The sequence below is a fragment of the Oncorhynchus gorbuscha genome, unplaced genomic scaffold (genome assembly GCF_021184085.1).
Source record: "Oncorhynchus gorbuscha isolate QuinsamMale2020 ecotype Even-year unplaced genomic scaffold, OgorEven_v1.0 Un_scaffold_2471, whole genome shotgun sequence".
In the NCBI taxonomy this organism is placed as follows: Eukaryota; Metazoa; Chordata; class Actinopteri; order Salmoniformes; family Salmonidae; genus Oncorhynchus; species Oncorhynchus gorbuscha.
Window position 1 is genome coordinate 24,553 of NW_025746974.1, and position 22,948 is coordinate 47,500.

At 47.0% G+C, this 22,948-nt stretch overlaps 2 protein-coding genes across 2 annotated transcripts in view; both read right to left on the reverse strand.

The window, feature by feature from the left end:
- Positions 1–8,878: 8,878 nt before the first annotated feature.
- On the reverse strand, positions 8,879–9,595 carry LOC124025845 (caskin-1-like). The gene has a single exon (XM_046339154.1). It carries the CDS (start codon positions 9,488–9,490, stop codon positions 8,879–8,881), a length of 612 nt encoding a protein of 203 aa, XP_046195110.1. The 5' UTR covers positions 9,491–9,595.
- A 299-nt stretch (positions 9,596–9,894) lies between these two features.
- The window catches only part of LOC124025847 (caskin-2-like), a 32,409-nt gene continuing 19,355 nt past the window's right edge, over positions 9,895–22,948 (reverse strand). Inside the window, exons 9-13 of the mRNA XM_046339155.1 lie at positions 12,523–12,608; positions 12,336–12,446; positions 11,972–12,073; positions 10,305–10,443; positions 9,895–10,082 (exon numbers count right to left, since the gene is read on the reverse strand). Of these exons, the coding sequence (XP_046195111.1) occupies positions 9,895–10,082; positions 10,305–10,443; positions 11,972–12,073; positions 12,336–12,446; positions 12,523–12,608 (626 nt within the window). The remainder of the gene's footprint in view (positions 10,083–10,304; positions 10,444–11,971; positions 12,074–12,335; positions 12,447–12,522; positions 12,609–22,948) is intronic.

Sequence of the window (22,948 nt, forward strand, 5' to 3'; positions counted from 1 at the left end):
GTTAGTATAAATTATCCTTTTTAATGTTGTAAAGAGTAAGCAGGTGAGCGTGTATTGACCAATCAGCAAGTCTAGGGCTAGTGTTTTACAGCAGCGTTTCCAAAGCTGGGTCTTGAGGACTTCATGGGGTGCACGGTTTGGATTTGTCTTACACAGCTGATTCAAAAAAAACAAAATGTGTACTCCTTAGGGTCCCCCGGACCCAGTTTGGGAAACACTGCTCTAGAACAGACCAATCAGCAAGTCAGATATCTAAAACAATGTTCTGCCGTGAGAATGTCAATGTACTGTTTACTATTCCTGTAAATACATTGTACTTACTAACACTGGTTAAGGTTGTGTACAGTACAAACAGTTTAAGTAATAGTTCACCCAAATGACATAAATTAGCATTTGGAGACGGTCAGGTGAACAAAACCAAAGCATGCATTGCGGTCTCACCTTTTACAGGGTCATGAAACCAATATTTAATTTGGGTAAACTATAGGTACAGTATTGATGGGTATTGTACTGCATAATCTGACTATACTGGCTGTTTAATGCTCGAGTAACTGGTTGCGTCACAATTCCCAAATAGCACCCTAATCCCTATTTAGAGCACTACTCTGGTCAAAAGGTGCACGAAATAGCACCCTAATCCCTATTTGACCAAAGTAATAAAACTGCGTGAAACAGAAGCAGCGACACGAGAGAATATTAAGCACAACACAGCTATGTAATGAATCCAATGCCAGAATCATGGAATGTTTTATAAACTATAAAATAAATACATTATTGACATGACAGAGAAGATGCATACAAACGGTTGGATGAAATACAAGTTTGTTTTAACTCCACACGAAAAGTCAGTCGATTGTAACAGTGCATTGTCATAAAAGTTAAATACATACGGAAGCCGCTTTCTCTTCAACAAACCGTCACTGAAATGGGCTCAACTCCGCCCCCTTGTGTTTGGCTTTGGGGGTGGCACGGTGTTACCACAGAATTAAAATGGCAGTTACAGTTGCCAAGACCCACCCCACAGTTTTCCAAACAAGTGGGAACACAAAGTTTCAGATTGTGTTTGTTACTATGTCAGGGCTTACTGTAGGTTACAGTAGTACAGCTGGGTTTGTGTTTGTTACTATGTCAGGGCTTACTGTAGGTTACAGTAGTACAGCTGGGTTTGTGTTTGTTACTATGTCAGGGCTTACTGTAGGTTACAGTAGTACAGCTGGGTTTGTGTTTGTTACTATGTCAGGGCTTACTGTAGGTTACAGTAGTACAGCTGGGTTTGTGTTTGTTACTATGTCAGGGCTTACTGTAGGTTACAGTAGTACAGCTGGGTTTGTTACTATGTCAGGGCTTACTGTAGGTTACAGTAGTACAGCTGGGTTTGTTACTATGTCAGGGCTTACTGTAGGTTACAGTAGTACAGCTGGGTTTGTTACTATGTCAGGGCTTACTGTAGGTTACAGTAGTACAGCTGGGTTTGGGTTTGTTACTATGTCAGGGCTTACTGTAGGTTACAGTAGTACAGCTGGGTTTGTGTTTGTTACTATGTCAGGGCTTACTGTAGGTTACAGTAGTACAGCTGGGTTTGTATTTGTTACTATGTCAGGGCTTACTGTAGGTTACAGTAGTACAGCTGGGTTTGTGTTTGTTACTATGTCAGGGCTTACTGTAGGTTACAGTAGTACAGCTGGGTTTGTGTTTGTTACTATGTCAGGGCTTACTGTAGGTTACAGTAGTACAGCTGGGTTTGTTACTATGTCAGGGCTTACTGTAGGTTACAGTAGTACAGCTGGGTTTGTTACTATGTCAGGGCTTACTGTAGGTTACAGTAGTACAGCTGGGTTTGGGTTTGTTACTATGTCAGGGCTTACTGTAGGTTACAGTAGTACAGCTGGGTTTGTGTTTGTTACTATGTCAGGGCTTACTGTAGGTTACAGTAGTACAGCTGGGTTTGTTACTATGTCAGGGCTTACTGTAGGTTACAGTAGTACAGCTGGGTTTAAAGCCTGATGCTATGCAGTAGATTAGAACCATCCAAGACTGTTCTACTGTGATGTATTGGTGTGTACACTCAGCTGACACGTCACATACACTAACACCTTCCACAGCTCAGCTGGACCTGAAGACTTGCACTTTCATTTGACAATAGTGTTTTACAAAGTACCCCCCATATTTGTTTTGAACTCTTTGGAGGGCAAACACTGGATTTCAACTTTGGTCAAACATACATGGAATTTAATATAATGTAATACATATTTTAGATACATTTAAATGTTTTCACACCTCACAAACAATCAAGAATATACTACACTGAACAAAAATATAAATGCAACATGTAATGTGTTGGTTCCTGCTTCATGAGCTGAAATTAAAAATCTCAGAAATGTTCCATATGCACAAAGTTAATGAACATTTCTCCTTTGTCAAGACAATCCCTCCACCTGGACAGGCATATATCAAGAAGCTGATTAAACAGCACAATCATTACACAGGTGCACCTTGTGCTGGCAACAATAAAAGGGCACTCTTAAAAGGTGCAGTTCTGTCACACAACACAATGCCATAGATGTGTGAATTTTGAAGAAGCACGCAATTGGCATGTTGACTGCAGGAATATCCACCAGAGCTGCTGCCAGATCATTTATTTCTCTACCATAAGCTGCCTCTGTCGTTTTAGAGAATTTAGCAGTACGTCCAACCGGCCTCAAAACCGCAGCCCAGGACCTCCACATCCTGTTTCTTTACCAGCCCAGGACCTCCATATCCTGTTTCTTTACCAGCCCAGGACCTCCACATCCTGTTTCTTTACCAGCCCAGGACCTCCATATCCTGTTTCTTTACCAGCCCAGGACCTCCATATCCTGTTTCTTTACCAGCCCAGGACCTCCACATCCGGCTTCTTCACCTGCGGGATCTTCTGTGACCAGCCATCCGGACAGCTGATGAAACTGAGGAGTATTTATGTCTGTAATAAAGCCCTTTTGTGTGGAAAAACGAATTCTGATTGGCTCACCCCTGCCCAGTCATATGAAATCCATAGATTAGGGCCTAATGAATATTTCAATTGACTAATTTCCCTATATGAACTGTAAGCATTTCACGTTAAGGTCGCGTACAAAGCTCGCCCTCACTTGGCAAATCTGACCATAATTCTTATCCTCCGGATTTTTGCTTACAAGCAAAAATTAAAGCAGGAAGCACCAGTAACTCGGTCTATTAAAAGGTGATCAGATGAAGCAGATGCTAAACAACAGGAATGTTTTGCTAGTACATACTGGAATATGTTCCGGGATTCTTCTGATGGCATTGAGGAGTACACCACATCAGTCACTGGCTTTAAAAAAAAAGTGCATAGAGGACGTGGTCCCCACAGTGACTGTACGTACATACCCAAACCAGAAGTCATGGACTGTAGGCAATATTCACACTGAGCTAAAGAGAGAGCTGCCCCTTTCAAGGAGTATGACTAACCCAGAAGCTTATAAGAAATCTCACACTGCCCTCCGACGAACCATCAAACAGGCAAATCGTCAATACAGGACTAAGATCTAATCCTACTGCACTGAGGCAGGGCTTGCAAACCATTACAGACTACAAACGCAAGCACAGCCAAGAGCTGCCCAGTGACATGAACCTACCAGACGACCTAAACTACTTCTATGCTCGCTTCAAGGCAAGTAACACTGAAGCATGCATGAGAGCACCAGCTGTTCCAGATGGCTGTGTAATCTCGCTCTCCGAAGCTGATGTGAGTAAGACCTTTAAACAGGTAAACATTCACAAGGCCGCAGGGCCAGACGGATTGCCAAGACTTGTACTCCGAGCATGCGCTAACCAACTGGTAACCTGCCTAACTGACTACAGACCCGTAGCACTCACGTCTGTAGACATGAAAGGCTTTGAAAGGCTGATCATGGCTCACATCAACACCATTATCCCAGAAACCCTAGACCCACTCCAATGTGCATACCGCACCAACAGATCCACAGATGATGCAATCTCTATTGGCACTCCACATAGCCCTTTCACCCTGGACAAAAGGAATGACTGCACGGCCAGGCACAACTCCAACACCATCATTAAGTTCGCTGACGACATCATTGGTAGGCCTGATCACTGACAACGATGAGACAGACTATAGGGAGGTTAGACACTTGACCGTGTGGTGCAAGGACAACAACCTCTCCCTCAACGTGATCAAGACAAAAGGAGATGATTGTGGACTACAGGAAAAGGAGGACTGAGCACGCCCCCATTCTCATCGACGGGGCTGTAGTGGAGCAGGTTGAGAGCTTCAAGTTCCTTGGCGTCCACATCACCAACAAACTAACATTGTCCAAGCACACTAAGACAGTCGTGAAGAGGGCACGACAAAACCTATTCCCCCTCAGGAGACTGAAAAGATTTGGCATGGGTCCTCAGATCCTCAAAAGGTTCTACAGCCGCACCATCCTGACGGGTTGCATCACTGCCTGGTATGGCAACTGCTCGCCTCCGACCCCAAGGCACTACAGAGGGTAGTGCGAACGGCCCAGTACATCACCGGGGCCAAGCTTCCTGCAATCCAGGACCTCTATACCAGACGGTGTCAGAAGAAGCCCTGAAAATTGTCAAAGACTCCAGCCACCCTAGTCATAGATGGTTCTCTCTGCTACCGCACGGCAAGCGGTACCGGATTGCCAAGTCTAGATCCAAGAGTCTTCTAGACAGATTCTACCCCCAAGCCATAAGACTCCTGAACAGCTAATCAAATGGCTACCCAGACTACTCGCATTGCCATTCACCGCATGTGACAAATACATTTTGATTTGAAAAAGTTGCGTTTGTTCAGAATATATTACATGTTATCATAAAACTTGTATTTATTTATTTACAAAGTACTTTTCGAATTACCATAGTTACTCCTAACATCACGTATAGTATATTTTGAAGAGAATAGGTCCCTTTGTGAAACAAAAAAATGCAACGTAAAAACAACAAAATCTCAGTTTTCAGTAACATTTAAGAGTCTCATGTTAAGAATATTGACACAACATAAGATTGTAAAGTTTAAGACGAGAATATGATATAATTTACAATAAATGTTAAACATGGACCCTTATTCCCTTTGTGGTAAAATCTGGTTGGCTCAGAGCAAAGATGTAGCAACGCCACTCCTTCTGTCATAAACCCGTGCTCTATGTCATAAACCCGTGCTCTATGTCATAAACCCGTGCTCTATGTCATAAACCCGTGCTCTATGTCATAAACCTGTGCTCTATGTCATAAACCCGTGCTCTATGTCATAAACCCGTGCTCTGTGTCATAAACCTCTGCTCTGTGTCATAAACCTCTGCTCTGTGTCATAAACCTGTGCTCTATGTCATAAACCCGTGCTCTATGTTATAAACCCGTGCTCTATGTCATAAACCTCTGCTCTGTGTCATAAACCTGTGCTCTATGTCATAAACCCGTGCTCTATGTCATAAACCCGTGCTCTATGTCATAAACCCGTGCTCTATGTCATAAACCCGTGCTCTATGTCATAAACCTCTGCTCTGTGTCATAAACCTCTGCTCTGTGTCATAAACCTGTGTTCTATGTCATAAACCCGTGCTCTATGTTATAAACCCGTGCTCTATGTCATAAACCTCTGCTCTGTGTCATAAACCTGTGCTCTATGTCATAAACCCGTGCTCTATGTTATAAACCCATGCTCTATGTTATAAAACACAGTAAATTGTTCTTTGTTATTGTGCTGTTTTTGCCAAGCAAAACCATTGATCCAGGGTTATGCGCTCCAGTTAAGGCAAGTCCCGATGTGTGTTAATGATATCCACACTCTTTCAGTGCAGTCAGAGGTTCTCCACATGGTGACTGCTCTCTTCACCCCATTGCCCCCTCTTCGCCCCATTGCCCCCTCTTCGCCCCATTGCCCCTCTTCGCCCCATTGCCCCCTCTTCGCCCCATTGCCCCCTCTTCACCCCATTGCCCCCTCTTCACCCCATTGCCCCCTCTTCGCCCTTTCACTTGCCCCCTCTTCGCCCTTTCACTTGCCCCCTCTTCCTCTCCCGGCTCCTACTTTCTCTCATCCACCCTATAAAACATGCAGATCAGTGCATCAGTCTAATCAATTCAAGCGATGCATCCCAAATTGCCCCCTATTCCCTATATAGTGCACTTCTTTTGACCAGGGCTCTATAGGGAAGAGGGTGCAATTTGCAAACCAATCCTACGGGTCCTATTCAGGTTGCCTTGAGTGAAGAGGAGGTATTTACTCCAACATGGCATCCAGTTGGTGGGCGAGGTCATCAAACATGTTGCCGATGTCATCCAGGATATTCCCTGCTGCTTTCACTGTGCTGCTGCCACTGGGAAAGAAAGAGGAGAGTGTTAACACAGTGTCTGTGTGTGTGTGTGTGTCTGCCTGTACGTGTGTGTGTGTGTGTGTCTGCCTGCACGTGTCGTGTGTGTGTGTGTGTCTGCCTGCACGTGTGTGTGTGTGTCTGCCTGCACGTGTGTGTGTGTCTGCCTGCACGTGTCTGTGTGTGTGTGTGTCTGCCTGTACGTGTGTGTGTGTGTGTCTGCCTGCACGTGTGTGTGTGTGTGCCTGTCTGCCTGTACGTGTGTGTGTGTGTGTCTGCCTGTACGTGTGTGTGTGTGTGTGTCTGCCTGTACGTGTGTGTGTGTGTGTCTGCCTGCACGTGTGTGTGTGTGTGTCTGCCTGTGTGTGTGTGTCTGCCTGCACGTGTCTGTGTGTGTGTGTCTGCCTGCACGTGTCTGTGTGTGTGTGTGTCTGCCTGCACGTGTGTGTGTCTGCCTGCACGTGTCTGTGTCTGCCTGCACGTGTGTGTGTGTGTCTGCCTGCACGTGTCTGTGTGTGTCTGCCTGCACGTGTGTGTGTGTGTCTGCCTGCACGTGTCTGTGCACGTGTCTGTCTGCCTGCACGTGTGTGTGTGTGTGTCTGCCTGCACGTGTGTGTGTGTGTGTCTGCCTGCACGTGTCTGTGTGTGTGTGTGTCTGCCTGCACGTGTGTGTGTGTCTGTGTGTGTGTGTCTGCCTGCACGTGTGTGTGTGTGTCTGCCTGCACGTGTGTGTGTGTCTGCCTGCAAGTGTGTGTGTGTCTGCCTGCAAGTGTGTGTGTGTCTGCCTGCACGTGTCTGTGTGTGTGTGTGTCTGCCTGCACGTGTGTGTGTGTGTCTGCCTGCACGTGTCTGTGTGTGTGTCTGCCTGCACGTGTCTGTGTGTGTGTCTGCCTGCACGTGTCTGTGTGTGTGTGTGTCTGCCTGCACGTGTGTGTGTGTGTCTGCCTGCACGTGTCTGTGTGTGTGTGTGTCTGCCTGCACGTGTGTGTGTGTGTCTGCCTGCACGTGTGTGTGTGTGTGTCTGCCTGCAAGTGTGTGTGGGTCTGCCTGCACGTGTGTGTGTGTGTGTGTGTCTGCCTGCACGTGTGTGTGTGTGTCTGCCTGCACGTGTGTGTGTGTGTCTGCCTGCACGTGTGTGTGTGTGTGTGTGTCTGCCTGCACGTGTGTGTGTGTCTGCCTGTACGTGTGTGTGTCTGCCTGTACGTGTGTGTGTCTGCCTGTACGTGTGTGTGTGTCTGCCTGTACGTGTGTGTGTGTGTCTGCCTGCACGTGTGTGTGTGTCTGCCTGTACGTGTGTGTGTGTGTCTGCCTGCACGTGTGTGTGTGTGTCTGCCTGTACGTGTGTGTGTGTGTCTGCCTGTACGTGTGTGTGTGTGTCTGCCTGCACGTGTGTGTGTCTGCCTGCACGTGTGTGTGTGTGTGTGTGTCTGCCTGCACGTGTGTGTGTGTGTGTGTGTCTGTCTGCCTGCACGTGTGTGTGTGTGTGTCTTACCCGTCAGTGCAGTCATCCTGAGACGTTTTCTCTCTACAACTTTCAGCGCTGCCTCCAGTGACGTGTTGGTCTCAACCAGCCTCCTCTGAACCAACACCTCCGAGCAGGCCTCACCATCCTGGGCCTTTCCTGCTCTCCCTGCCTGGCCCGGAGGCACCAAGGTGCGGTAGGATGGAGCGCGGGTTGCCTGGGCTGTAGGGGCTGAGGTTATGGATGAGCTGAGCTGGGGAAGTGTAGAGGCAGAGACAGTAGCAGGCATCTGATTCGTTGGCCTGGATGTTACTGTTCTCTGCTGAATGCCTGCTTTGGTTGCTGTTACTGGTTTCTGTGGATTGCCTGGTATACAGGTGGTTGTGTGTGTATTTTGACTGGATGTTATATGGTTCTGTGTGCTGCCTGTCACTGTCTTCTGTTGACTGGCTGTTATAGGGGTGAGGACAGGTTTGAGGACAGGGCTGGTTGGTTTGGAGGACAGGGGTGGTTTCTGGCCTTTCCCTGTCGATTCTGTTCTCTGTAAACAGCTCCCTGACTTCACACCTGCTTCCTCCTCTTGCTTTTCTCCGTTTGTGTGTGTGTGGAAGCCGTTGGACCGGCTGTGTGTGTGTGGCTGTGTGTGTCCGTCGTCCAGTGTGTGTGTTTCCCGGTCTTTGGGCTGATGCCGTCGTTTGACCGTGTCCGACTCTTTGAGGTTGAACTCAGGGACCCCTAAGGACTTTGGGGCCTGCATTTTTGGGTCTTCTGGAGAAGCCTGGGGTTGGATTTCAGGGTCTGACTGGAAGCCTGCTCCCATCCTGGGCCGCTGTTTGATGGTGAGGTTGCCCTCCTCCGCAAAAGGGAGGTTCTCATTGGAGCTACTCTGAGGTGATGTAGAGCTTTCCAATACTGAACCATCCTTCCTCACTCTCTCCTCCTCTTCTGGGCTTTTCTCTATCCCTCCATCTCTATCCCTCCGCTCGCCACCCATCCTCCTCAGGCCTCCCAGCCCCACAGCGGGTACAGGTTTGTGGGAGGCGGGGTGGGGGTGCGAGGGGAGGGTAACGCTACCCCCTTAGAGGGCTGCCCCGGGCCTGGACCCCTGTAGCCTGGCTGCGATGCTTCTCACACTGCCTGCACTCTCTGTCTCCACCCCTCCCACCTCCACCTGCCCTGCCACCACTGCCACTCCTGATTCACTGGCCTGGCTGCCACTCACCGAGCTCATCCTCTTAGGTGGTGGTGGGGGCGGGCCTTTGCGGCGAGAGCGGACAGCGAATGAGTGGCTCCGGCTGATGTGGCGTTGGACGGCGGAGGAATTTGATTGGCCGCAGCCTGTTTTGCGTCCTAGTGTTGCGTACGAGGGCATGGTCACCGGAGGGACGGATTTCTGCAGCGATGACTCGTCGTCTTCCGGTTCCCCATCTGACAGGGCGTAGCGGGACAGACTCTGGGTGCGTTTCTTGAAAGCCTCTGTGTTGAGGCCTTGTCCTGGGAGGGGGATTGCTCCAGCCTGGGGCTTGGGTAGACCACGTTGGCACAGATAGGTGCCTCCTTCCTGGGTGTGAAGGTAGTTGAAGGCCCTCTGTGTGGGGGAGGCCTGGGGAGAGGAGAAGGGGTGGGGGTGGGCAAGGGGCTTGCAAGGTTTGGGTTTACTATGCACGGCTGGGTAGGCGAAGCGGGGCATCGAGCTGGGGGTGAGAGGAGGGGTGAGGGGGGTGATGGGTAGTTTAGTGGGTGGCTGAGGGTGGCGCTTCTGGTCTGGCCACACCTCTGTGAGTCTCTGTCGGTCTCTCCCTGGACTACCTCCTCCCCCTGTCTCCTTCCCCCTCCTCCCCCTGTCTCCTTCCCCCTCCTCCCAAGCTTTCGTCCGAGCGACTGTGCACTCCAGCCGATGCCAGAGTCTGTTGGTGAAGCTCTTGGGAATATCCCGTAAAATTTCCCGATTTTCCAGAATTCCGATTTACCAGAGTTCCGATGCTCTCCTGGCTAATGCTCTCCCTCACACCCATCCCAAACCCCCCTCTCTCCACTCCTCCTCCTGCTGCCCTCCCCATCATGGTGTTCTGTACCTCTGTGCTCAGCTCGCTGTCATGGAATGAGGGGAAGGGTGTCCTGGGGTGTGAGGGGAAAGGGGCAGCAGTCGTAGGGGATCTCGGGGGGCTCAATAGCCACTGTGGTAGGTTTATGCCGGAGCGTGTCGGAGCCGTTGGCATGGTGACGAGAACGATGCAGGTCACATAAACGCTTCACGGCTAACATCAGCTTCTTCTGATGACCTGAGAGAGACAGAAAACACAAATGCTAGGAAACAAAGAACTTCATGAACAGTTATTTTTGTATACAAGTGGTTAAAAAGGTTGCTGATTGGTTGTCAACAGCAAGGCTGTCATATTGAAAAGGGGGTGTGTCCGAGAGGTCTCACATACACTGCTGACACACAGATGCACTTAAACTAAACAATGTGACCTTGCAATGTGAAGAGTGTGATGATTTCTTACCCAGCTTGGTGATTCCTATCTCTGATAAGTCCTCCCAGGTGATATCTTTGACGATGCTGATGGTGTCATAACCATTCTCACACAGTCTCTTCTGGTACTGAGGGAGACCGATCGCACTCAACCACTCTGACAGCTCAGACTGACAGAGAGAGAGGGAGAGATGGGGAGAGAGAAAAACTAAAATAAAGCATTTATTACATTTAATTCAATTGGAGAGAGAGAGATGGACAGAGAGAGAGAGATGGACAGAGAGGGAGGAGAGAGATGGACAGAGAGAGAGAGATGGACAGAGAGGGAGGAGAGAGATGGACAGATAGAGAGAGATGGACAGAGAGGGAGGAGAGAGATGGACAGAGGGAGGAGAGAGATGGACAGAGGAGAGAGAGATGGACAGAGAGAGAGAGAGATGGACAGAGAGAGAGAGAGATGTACAGAGAGAGAGAGAGATGTACAGAGAGAGAGAGAGAGAGAGAGAGAGAGAGAGAGAGATGTACAGAGAGAGAGAGAGATGGACAGAGAGAGAGAGAGATGGACAGAGAGAGAGAGAGATGGACAGAGAGAGAGAGAGATGGACAGAGAGAGAGAGAGATGTACAGAGAGAGAGAGAGATGTACAGAGAGAGAGAGAGATGGAGAGAGAGAGAGAGAGAGAGAGAGAGAGATGTACAGAGAGAGAGAGAGATGGACAGAGAGAGAGAGATGGACAGAGAGAGAGAGAGAGAGAGAGAGAGAGATGGACAGAGAGAGAGAGAGATGGACAGAGAGAGAGAGAGATGGACAGAGAGAGAGAGATGGACAGAGAGAGAGAGAGATGTACAGAGAGAGAGAGAGATGTACAGAGAGAGAGAGAGATGTACAGAGAGAGAGAGAGATGGAGAGAGAGAGAGAGAGATGTACAGAGAGAGAGAGAGATGGACAGAGAGAGAGAGATGGACAGAGAGAGAGAGAGATGTACAGAGAGAGAGAGATGTACAGAGAGAGAGAGAGATGTACAGAGAGAGAGAGATGGATGGAGAGAGAGAGAGAGATGTACAGAGAGAGAGAGAGATGTACAGAGAGAGAGAGATGGACAGAGAGATGGAGAGAGAGAGAGAGAGATGGACAGAGAGCGAGAGAGATGGACAGAGAGAGAGAGAGATGGACAGAGAGAGAGAGATGGACAGAGAGAGAGAGAGATGGACAGAGAGAGAGAGAGATGTACAGAGAGAGAGAGAGAGAGAGAGAGAGAGAGATGTACAGAGAGAGAGAGAGACAGAGAGATGGACAGAGAGAGAGAGAGAGATGGACAGAGAGAGAGAGAGATGGACAGAGAGAGAGAGAGATGGACAGAGAGAGAGAGAGATGTACAGAGAGAGAGAGAGATGTACAGAGAGAGAGAGAGAGAGAGAGAGATGTACAGAGAGAGAGAGAGACAGAGAGATGGACAGAGAGAGAGAGAGAGATGGACAGAGAGAAAACGCAGAATGACAGAGTGACGGTGAGCTTGTTGACCAATAGTTGTACGACAAAAGACAGTTCCTGCTGATTGTAAAGCTCTATATGAAACATGAAGAACTAATTATTATTCCCGACAGACTACTGCACAACTCTCTCTTTCAGTGTCAAAGGCCTGTCGTCATCAGCCAGAGACTGTGTACAGGGTTCAAAGGTCATGTGACAGTCTCTTACAGGGACGTAGTCAGGCAGCCACTCTGGGACGTTCAGGTTGCCTATCTCCATGGAGATCTTCTTTCGGTGGCCTGGTTTGGTCACACCGATGGCAGTCAGGTCCTGGACAGACATACACCAGGTTAAGAAACCCCACGAGTCGGCTGTCAATCAGAAAAATGACTACAGAATACATTTATCCATGCTCATTTATTTTGTTGACCTAAAAAATAACCAGAGGTAAATGTGGAATACGTTTGTTTTAAATCTCATTGCCGCAAAAAGAGACATTGTAGAGATGTGTGTGTGTTAATATCTCACTTGCTCTCAAATGTGTCAATCAATTAAGCGTAATCAATAAATGTATGATAATCCGGCGTCTGACCTCTGGGGTCATCCTACTGACAGTAAGTACATCGTATCCTGCTGTGAGGAAGTTAGCAGTGTAGCTCTCCAGCTGGAACTCACACAGCCATTGGTAGATGGCCTCAGAGTCCTATAGACAGAGAACAGAGGGTTATCACACAGACATGAACGGACAGACAGACTGACCCACACCATATTCAACTTACGCTGCCCACCAGGACCATGTCTGAACACATGAAGCCACTCTGCTCCCCCAAACGAGTACCACCACTGACTTGACGACTCTGACCACCTGGGGGGAGGAGGAGGAGAGAGGAGGAGAGAGAGAGAGAGAGAGAGAGAGAGAGAGAGAGAGAGAGAGAAAGAGAGAGAGAGAGAGAGAGAGAGAGAGAGAGAGACAGAGAGAGAAAGAGAGAGAGAGAGAGAGAGAGAGAGAGAGAGAGAGAGAGAGAGAGAGAGATTACAGCCTTTACCAAATGAAATGTTCACAGCTAACAGCTAACAGCTAACAGCTAACAGCTAACAGCAGGAGGAAGGCCTGAGGTGAAGGTGTATTATCTCGTAGATCTGAGGTGCCAGTCAACAGACCGATGTCAGATTACTGAAGCCTCTCTCCTCTCTCTATGGTTTTGACCCCCTCTACTCCCTCAATCCAAACAGGTCAGAGCCCCCATCCCCCGATCCCTCTTCAGAGTGAAGCACCTGAGAGAACGGTCTAGAACAAGACATAGAGACCCCTCTGTACACAGCTCATCAATCATCTACCCTACATCCAAAACACACTTACGCTTCTACTCTCAAGGCAGAGACAGAGAGAGACAGAGAGAGACAGAGAGAGAGAGACAGAGAGACAGACAGAGAGAGAGACAGACAGAGAGATAGAGAGAGACAGACAGAGAGAGAGAGAGAGACAGACACAGAGAGGGACAGAGAGACAGAAACAGTACACTGTATCTAGAAGCTGAGTATAGCAGTAAAGTGAAACACAGACAGACACAGAGACAGAGACACAGAGAGAGACAGAGAGACAGACAGAGAGACAGAAACAGTACACTGTATCTAGAAGCTGAGTATAGCAGTAAAGTGAAACACAGACAGACACAGAGAGAGACAGAGAGACAGAGATACAGAGAGAGAGACACAGAGAGAGACAGAGAGAGAGACACAGAGAGAGACAGAGAGACATACAGAGAGACAGAAACAGACACAGAGAGAGACAGAGAGAGAGAAACAGACACAGAGAGAGACAGAGAGACAGACAGAGAGACAGAGACACAGTGAGAGACAGAGAGACAGACAGACACAGAGACAGAGACACAGTGAGAGACAGAGAGACAGACAGAGAGACAGAAACAGTACACTGTATCTAGAAGCTGAGTATAGCAGTAAAGTGAAACACAGACAGACACAGAGACAGAGACACAGTGAGAGACAGAGAGACAGACAGAGAGACAGAAGCAGTACACTGTATCTAGAAGCTGAGTATAGCAGTAAAGTGAAACACAGACAGACACAGAGAGAGACAGAGAGAGACAGAGATACAGAGAGAGAGACACAGAGAGAGACAGAGAGAGAGACACAGAGAGAGACAGAGAGAGAGACACAGAGAGAGACAGAGAGAGACAGAGAGACAGAAACAGACACAGAGAGAGACAGAGAGAGAGAAACAGACACAGAGAGAGACAGAGAGACAGACAGAGAGACAGAGACAGAGACACAGTGAGAGACAGAGAGACAGACAGACACAGAGACAGAGACACAGTGAGAGACAGAGAGACAGACAGAGAGACAGAAACAGTACACTGTATCTAGAAGCTGAGTATAGCAGTAAAGTGAAACACAGACAGACACAGAGACAGAGACACAGTGAGAGACAGACAGAGAGTCTGTCTGAGAGATCACACAGAGTTCAGAGTTCAGAGTTCAGAGTGTATGAGAACTTCATCTGTTTACTACTGCATAAACAGTGTTCTGTGATTTCATCAGACTAAATGTATCCTGTTAAGGTTTTTCCCTGGTTAGTCTGTCCTTATGTTTAGTATATGTTTTAAACTTGCTTATTTTAATGTGGGATTTTATTATTACAATTAATCTTGTATGTGAAGTGACTTTGGGTATCTTGAAAAGTGATTCAAATTACAATGAACCAGAATGACAAATGGTTTTGAACGTATTGATGACTTGACATGTATAAGGAATCCATATGATGGGGTCAATGAAGGGTGAATCGGGACGTGGTGTATGGAAAGTTACTGAGTGAGACAAGGTGTAGAAAGTTCATATTCTGTTCCATGTTTCTAAAGAGGAAGTGAAGGGCAATAGTTCGTCTCTGATAAGGCAGGCCAGCTGAGGAACTAGGGAGGAGCGAGGAATTCAACAGTCTAGTGCGTCTCTGATAAGGCAGGCCAGCTGAGGAACTAGGGAGGAGCGAGGAATTCAACAGTCTAGTTCGTCTCTGATAAGGCAGGCCAGCTGAGGAACTAGGGAGGAGCGAGGAATTCAACAGTCTAGATAGTCTCTGATAAGGCAGGCCAGCTGAGGAACTAGGGAGGAGCGAGGAATTCAACAGTCTAGATAGTCTCTGGTAAGGCAGGCCAGCTGAGGAACTAGGGAGGAGCGAGGAATTCAACAGTCTAGTTAGTCTCTGGTAAGGCAGACCAGCTGAGGAATTCAACAGTCTAGTTCGTCTCTGATAAGGCAGGCCAGATGAGGAACTAGGGAGGAGCGAGGAATTCAACAGTCTAGTTCGTCTCTGATAAGGCAGGCCAGCTGAGGAACTAGGTAGGAGCGAGGAATTCAACAGTCTAGTTCGTCTCTGATAAGGCAGGCCAGCTGAGGAACTAGGGAGGGAGGAATTCAACAGTCTAGATAGTCTCTGATAAGGCAGGCCAGCTGAGGAACTAGGGAGGAGCGAGGAATTCAACAGTCTAGATAGTCTCTGGTAAGGCAGGCCAGCTGAGGAACTAGGGAGGAGCGAGGAATTCAACAGTCTAGATAGTCTCTGGTAAGGCAGGCCAGCTGAGGAACTAAGGAGGAGCGAGGAATTCAACAGTCTAGATAGTCTCTGATAAGGCAGGCCAGCTGAGGAACTAGGGAGGAGCGAGGAATTCAACAGTCTAGTTAGTCTCTGGTAAGGCAGACCAGCTGAGGAATTCAACAGTCTAGATAGTCTCTGATAAGGCAGGCCAGCTTAGGAACTAGGGAGGAGCGAGGAATTCAACAGTCTAGTTCGTCTCTGATAAGGCAGGCCAGCTGAGGAACTAGGGAGGAGCGAGGAATTCAACAGTCTAGTTCGTCTCTGATAAGGCAGGCCAGCTGAGGAACTAGGGAGGAGCGAGGAATTCAACAGTCTAGTTAGTCTCTGGTAAGGCAGACCAGCTGAGGAATTCAACAGTCTAGATAGTCTCTGATAAGGCAGGCCAGCTTAGGGACTAAGGAGGAGCGAGGAATTCAACAGTCTAGATAGTCTCTGATAAGGCAGGCCAGCTGAGGAATTCAACAGTCTAGTTCGTCTCTGATAAGGCAGGCCAGCTGAGGAACTAGGGAGGAGCGAGGAATTTGGCTCGTGGTCAAGTCAACAGATGAAGTGAGAAGAAACCTCTGGGAGGGGGACCAGAGGGGCCCACCACAACAACCCTCCTACTACAGTTCTTTATCACACAGAGGGGCCCACCCCAACAACCCTCCTACTACAGTCCTATCTCATACAGAGGGGCCCACCACAACAACCCTCCTACTACAGTCCTATCTCATACAGAGGGGCCCACCACAACAACCCTCCTACTACAGTCCTATCTCATACAGAGGGGCCCACCACAACAACCCTCCTACTACAGTCCTATCTCATACAGAGGGGCCCACCACAACAACCCTCCTACTACAGTCCTATCTCATATGGAGGGGCCCACCACAACAACCCTCCTACTACAGTCCTATCTCACACAGAGGGGCCCACCACAACAACCCTCCTACTACAGTCCTTTATCACACACATACACTTCCACACCCGACCAAGGTTCTAGCATCAGGCAGGGCCATGACTACACCAATGAGAGGAACCAGTGAGAGGAAATTAAGTTCCTGCCTAGCAACAGAGATGTATTGGCTGTCTAGACGTGTAATGAGTTAACCCCACTATTAGGAGGTTTTTAACATATGTTCATGTTTTGTCTTTGCAGCTGTATGACCCAGTTGGTGAATAAAGTTGGTTTGAGTTTTGTCTAGTCGTCCGTTTGTTCAGAACTTAACAATGGCAAACGTCTCCAGTAAAACTACAACCACAGTAAAGTAACAGAGCAATAACTGTGTCAGCTCCAGAGAAGGTGACAGTAGTGAGTTCAGGCCTTCCTCAACAGAACACGCATCTCTATTCTCTCTCTCCTCTGGTCCTTCTATAAAGAGCTGAGCTTCTGTCTATGTCCCAAATGGAACACTATTTATTCATCAAAGTAAATCTAGAATCGGCTTCCTATTTCGCAACAAAGCCTCCTTCACTCACGCCGCCAAACATACCCTCGTAAAACTGACCATCCTACCGATCCTCAACTTTGGTGATGTCATTTATAAATTAGGCTCCAACACTCTACTCAGCAAATTGGATGCAGTCTATCACAGTGCCATACGTTTCGTCACCAAACCCCATATACTACCCACCACTGCGACCTGTACGCTCTCGTCGGCTGGTCCTCGCCTCATATTCGTCGCCAGACCCACTGGCTCAGGTCATCTATAAGTCTTTGCTAGGTAAAGCCCCGCCTTATCTCAGCTCACTGGTCACCATAACAACACCCACCCGCAGCACACGCTCCAGCAGGTATATACTGGTCAACCCCAAAGCGAACACCTACTTTGGCTGCCTTTCCTTCCAGTTCTCTGCTGTTAATGACTGGAACGAATTGCAAAAATCACTGAAGCTGGAGACTCATATCTCCCTCTTTTACTTGAAGCATCAGCTATCTGAGCAGCTAACCGATCTCTGCAGCTGTACATAGTCCATTTGTAAATAGCCCACCCAATCTACCTCCCCCATCACCATATTGTTTTTATTTACTTTGCTGCTCTTTTACACACCAGTATCACTACTTACACACCATCATCTGCTCATTTATCACTCCAGTGTTAATCTGCTAAATTGTAACTATTCGCTCCTATGGCCTATTTATTGCCTCCCTCCTCATGCCTTTTGCACACACTGTATATAGACTTTCTTTTTGTTCTACTGTATTATTGACTGTATGTTTGTTTACTCCATGTGTAACTCTGTGTTGTTGTATGTGTCGAACTGCTTTGCTTTATCTTGGCCAGGTCGCAGTTGTAAATGAGAACTTGTTCTCAACTAGCTTACCTGGTTAAATAAAGGAAATGTATTTTTATGAAATATATATATTTTTTTTAACTATATAAAGCACTACTTTTGGCCCTATTAAGGGCCTAGGGTGCCATCTGGGACTCTTATGTTTTGCAGTGAGGTAAGTTGGTCTATAGTGAGGAGATCCTTGTCTATACTGGTTGGTGTAGAGGTAAGTTGGTCTATAGTGAGGAGATCCTTGTCTATACTGGTTGGTGTAGAGGTAAGTTGGTCTATAGTGAGGAGATCCTTGTCTATGCTGGTTGGTGGAGAGGTAAGTTGGTCTATAGTGAGGAGATCCTTGTCTATACTGGTTGGTGGAGAGGTAAGTTGGTCTATAGTGAGGAGATCCTTGTCTATACTGGTTGGTGTAGAGGTAAGTTGGTCTATAGTGAGGAGATCCTTGTCTATACTGGTTGGTGTAGAGTGAGTTGGTCTATAGTTGTCTATACTGGTTGGTGGAGAGGTGATCTTGGTCTATAGTGGTCTATACTGGTTGGTGTAGAGGTGAGTTGGTCTATAGTTGTCTATACTGGTTGGTGTAGAGGTAAGTTGGTCTATAGTTGTCTATACTGGTTGGTATAGAGGTGAGTTGGTCTATAGTTGTCTATACTGGTTGGTGTAGAGGTAAGTTGGTCTATAGTTGTCTATACTGGTTGGTATAGAGGTGAGTTGGTCTATAGTTGTCTATACTGGTTGGTATAGAGGTAAGTTGGTCTATAGTGAGGAGTCTATACTGGTTGGTATAGAGGTGAGTTGTCTATACTGGTTGGTGTAGAGAGGTAAGTTGGTCTATAGTTGTCTATACTGGTTGGTGGAGAGGTGAGTTGGTCTATAGTTGTCTATACTGGTTGGTGGAGAGGTGAGTTGGTCTATAGTTGTCTATACTGGTTGGTGGAGAGGTGAGTTGGTCTATAGTTGTCTATACTGGTTGGTGGAGAGGTGAGTTGGTCTATAGTTGTCTATACTGGTTGGTGGAGAGGTGAGTTGGTCTATAGTTGTCTATACTGGTTGGTGGAGAGGTGAGTTTGTCTACTGGTTGGTGTAGAGGTGAGTTGTCTATACTGGTTGGTTGGTATAGTGGTGAGTTGGTCTATAGTTGTCTATACTGGTTGGTGTAGAGGTAAGTTGGTCTATAGTTGTCTATACTGGTTGGTATAGAGGTGAGTTGGTATAGAGGTAAGTTGGTCTATAGTGAGGAGATCCTTGTCTATACTGTTGTACTGGTTGGTGGAGAGGTGAGTTGGTCTATAGTTGTCTATACTGGTTGGTGTTGTCTATACTGGTTGGTATAGAGGTAAGTTGGTCTATAGTTGTCTATACTGGTTGGTGTAGAGGTGAGTTGGTCTATAGTTGTCTATACTGGTTGGTGGAGAGGTGAGTTGGTTGGTCTATAGTTGTCTATATACTGGTTGGTGGAGAGGTGAGTTGGTCTATAGTTGTCTATACTGGTTGGTGGAGAGGTGAGTTGGTCTATAGTTGTCTATACTGGTTGGTGGAGAGGTGAGTTGGTCTAGTTGGAGGAGATAGTGTCTATACTGGTTGGTGAGATCTATAGTTGTCTATACTGGTTGGTGTAGAGGTGAGTTGGTCTATAGTTGTCTATACTGGTTGGTGTAGAGGTGAGTTGGTCTATAGTTGTCTATACTGGTTGGTGTAGAGGTGAGTTGGTCTATAGTTGTCTATACTGGTTGGTGTAGAGGTGAGTTGGTCTATAGTTGTCTATACTGGTTGGTATAGAGGTGAGTTGGTCTATAGTTGTCTATACTGGTTGGTATAGAGGTAAGTTGGTCTGTAGTGAGGAGATCCGTTGTCTATACTGGTTGGTAATAGAGGTGAGTTGGTCTATAGTTGTCTATACTGGTTGGTGGAGAGGTAAGTTGGTCTATAGTTGTCTATACTGGTTGGTATAGAGGTAAGTTGGTCTATAGTTGTCTATACTGGTTGGTGGAGAGGTGAGTTGGTCTATAGTTGTCTATACTGGTTGGTGGAGAGGTGAGTTGGTCTATAGTTGTCTATACTGGTTGGTGGAGAGGTGAGTTGGTCTATAGTGAGGAGATCCGTTGTCTATACTGGTTGGTATAGAGGTGAGTTGGTCTATAGTTGTCTATACTGGTTGGTGGAGAGGTAAGTTGGTCTATAGTTGTCTATACTGGTTGGTGGAGAGGTGAGTTGGTCTATAGTTGTCTATACTGGTGGGTGGAGAGGTAAGTTGGTCTATAGTTGTCTATACTGGTTGGTATAGAGGTGAGTTGGTCTATAGTTGTCTATACTGGTTGGTATAGAGGTAAGTTGGTCTGTAGTGAGGAGATCCTTGTCTATACTGGTTGGTGGAGAGGTAAGTTGGTCTATAGTTGTCTATACTGGTTGGTGTAGAGGTAAGTTTGTCTATAGTTGTCTATACTGGTTGGTGGAGAGGTGAGTTGGTCTATAGTTGTCTATACTGGTTGGTGGAGAGGTGAGTTGGTCTATAGTTGTCTATACTGGTTGGTGGAGAGGTGAGTTGGTCTATAGTGAGGAGATCCGTTGTCTATACTGGTTGGTATAGAGGTGAGTTGGTCTATAGTTGTCTATACTGGTTGGTGGAGAGGTAAGTTGGTCTATAGTTGTCTATACTGGTTGGTATAGAGGTAAGTTGGTCTATAGTTGTCTATACTGGTTGGTGGAGAGGTGAGTTGGTCTATAGTTGTCTATACTGGTTGGTGGAGAGGTGAGTTGGTCTATAGTTGTCTATACTGGTTGGTGGAGAGGTGAGTTGGTCTATAGTTGTCTATACTGGTTGGTGGAGAGGTAAGTTGGTCTATAGTTGTCTATACTGGTTGCTGGAGAGGTGAGTTGGTCTATAGTGAGGAGATCCGTTGTCTATACTGGTTGGTATAGAGGTGAGTTGGTCTATAGTTGTCTATACTGGTTGGTGGAGAGGTAAGTTGGTCTATAGTTGTCTATACTGGTTGGTGGAGAGGTGAGTTGGTCTATAGTTGTCTATACTGGTTGGTGGAGAGGTAAGTTGGTCTATAGTTGTCTATACTGGTTGGTATAGAGGTAAGTTGGTCTATAGTTGTCTATACTGGTTGGTATAGAGGTGAGTTGGTCTATAGTTGTCTATACTGGTTGGTATAGAGGTGAGTTGGTCTATAGTTGTCTATACTGGTTGGTATAGAGGTAAGTTGGTCTATAGTTGTTTATACTGGTTGGTATAGAGGTAAGTTGGTCTATAGTTGTCTATACTGGTTGGTATAGAGGTGAGTTGGTCTATAGTTGTCTATACTGGTTGGTGGAGAGGCAAGTTAGTCTATAGTTGTCTATACTGGTTGGTGGAGAGGTAAGTTGGTCTATAGTGAGGAGATCCGTTGTCTATACTGGTTGGTGGAGAGGTAAGTTGGTCTATAGTTGTCTATACTGGTTGGTATAGAGGTAAGTTGGTCTATAGTTGTCTATACTGGTTGGTGGAGAGGTATGTTAGTCTATAGTTGTCTATACTGGTTGGTGGAGAGGTAAGTTAGTCTATAGTTGTCTATACTGGTTGGTGGAGAGGTGAGTTGGTCTATAGTGAGGAGATCCTTGTCTATACTGGTTGGTGGAGAGGTAATTTGGTCTATAGTTGTCTATACTGGTTGGTGGAGAGGTAAGTTGGTCTATAGTGAGGAGATCAGTTGTCTATACTGGTTGGTGGAGAGGTAAGTTAGTCTATAGTTGTCTATACTGGTTGGTGGAGAGGTAAGTTAGTCTATAGTTGTCTATACTGGTTGGTGGAGAGGTAAGTTGGTCTATAGTGAGGAGATCTGTTGTCTATACTGGTTGGTGGAGAGGTAAGTTGGTCTATAGTGAGGAGATCCGTTGTCTATACTGGTTGGTATAGAGGTGAGTTGGTCTATAGTTGTCTATACTGGTTGGTATAGAGGTAAGTTAGTCTATAGTGAGGAGATCCGTTGTCTATACTGGTTGGTATAGAGGTGAGTTGGTCTATAGTTGTCTATACTGGTTGGTATAGAGGTAAGTTAGTCTATAGTTGTCTATACTGGTTGGTATAGAGGTAAGTTGGTCTATAGTTGTCTATACTGGTTGGTGGAGAGGTGAGTTGGTCTATAGTTGTCTATACTGGTTGGTGGAGAGGTGAGTTGGTCTATAGTTGTCTACACTGGTTGGTGGAGAGGTGAGTTGGTCTATAGTTGTCTATACTGGTTGGTATAGAGGTAAGTTGGTCTATAGTTGTCTATACTGAGTTGGTCTATAGTTGTCTATACTGGTTGGTGGAGAGGTGAGTTGGTCTATAGTTGTCTATACTGGTTGGTGGAGAGGTGAGTTGGTCTATAGTTGTCTATACTGGTTGGTATAGAGGTGAGTTGGTCTATAGTTGTCTATACTGGTTGGTGGAGAGGTGAGTTGGTCTATAGTTGTCTATACTGGTTGGTATAGAGGTGAGTTGGTCTATAGTTGTCTATACTGGTTGGTGGAGAGGTAAGTTGGTCTATAGTGAGGAGATCTGTTGTCTACACTGGTTGGTGGAGAGGTAAGTTAGTCTATAGTTGTCTATACTGGTTGGTGGAGAGGTAAGTTGGTCTATAGTGAGGAGGGTAACAGAAGAGAAGAGGGCAGAGCTGAAGGGTAACAGAAGAGAAGAGGGTGGGGCTGAAGGATAACAGAAGAGAAGAGGGCAGAGCTGAAGGGTAATAGAAGAGAAGAGGGTAGAGCTGAAGGGTAATAGAAGAGGGTAGAGCTGAAGGGTAACAGAAGAGGGCAGAGCTGAAGGGTAACAGAAGAGGGTAGAGCTGAAGGGTAACAGAAGAGGGTAGAGCTGAAGTATAACAGAAGAGGGCAGAGCTGAAGGGTAACAGAAGAGGGCAGAGCTGAAGGGTAACAGAAGAGGGTAGAGCTGAAGGGTAACAGAAGAGGGTAGAGCTGAAGGGTAACAGAAGAGGGTAGAGCTGAAGGATAACAGAAGAGGGTAGAGCTGAAGGGTAACAGAAGAGGGTAGAGCTGAAGGGTAACAGAAGAGGGTAGAGCTGAAGGATAACAGAAGAGGGCAGAGCTGAAGGGTAACAGAAGAGGGTAGAGCTGAAGGGTACCAGAAGAGGGTAGAGCTGAAGGGTAACAGAAGAGGGCAGAGCTGAAGGGTAACAGAAGAGAAGAGGGTAGAGCTGAAGGGTAACAGAAGAGGGTAGAGCTGAAGGGTAACAGAAGAGAAGAGGGTAGAGCTGAAGGGTAACAGAAGAGGGTAGAGCTGAAGGGTAACGGAAGAGAAGAGGGTAGAGCTGAAGGGTAACAGAAGAGGGCAGAGCTGAAGG

What these genes read in the sequence shown, in the direction of transcription:
- LOC124025845 (XM_046339154.1), bottom strand. Translation starts at nt 9,490, where the DNA reads ATGCCCCGCTTCGCCTACCCAGCCGTGCATAGTAAACCCAAACCTTGC.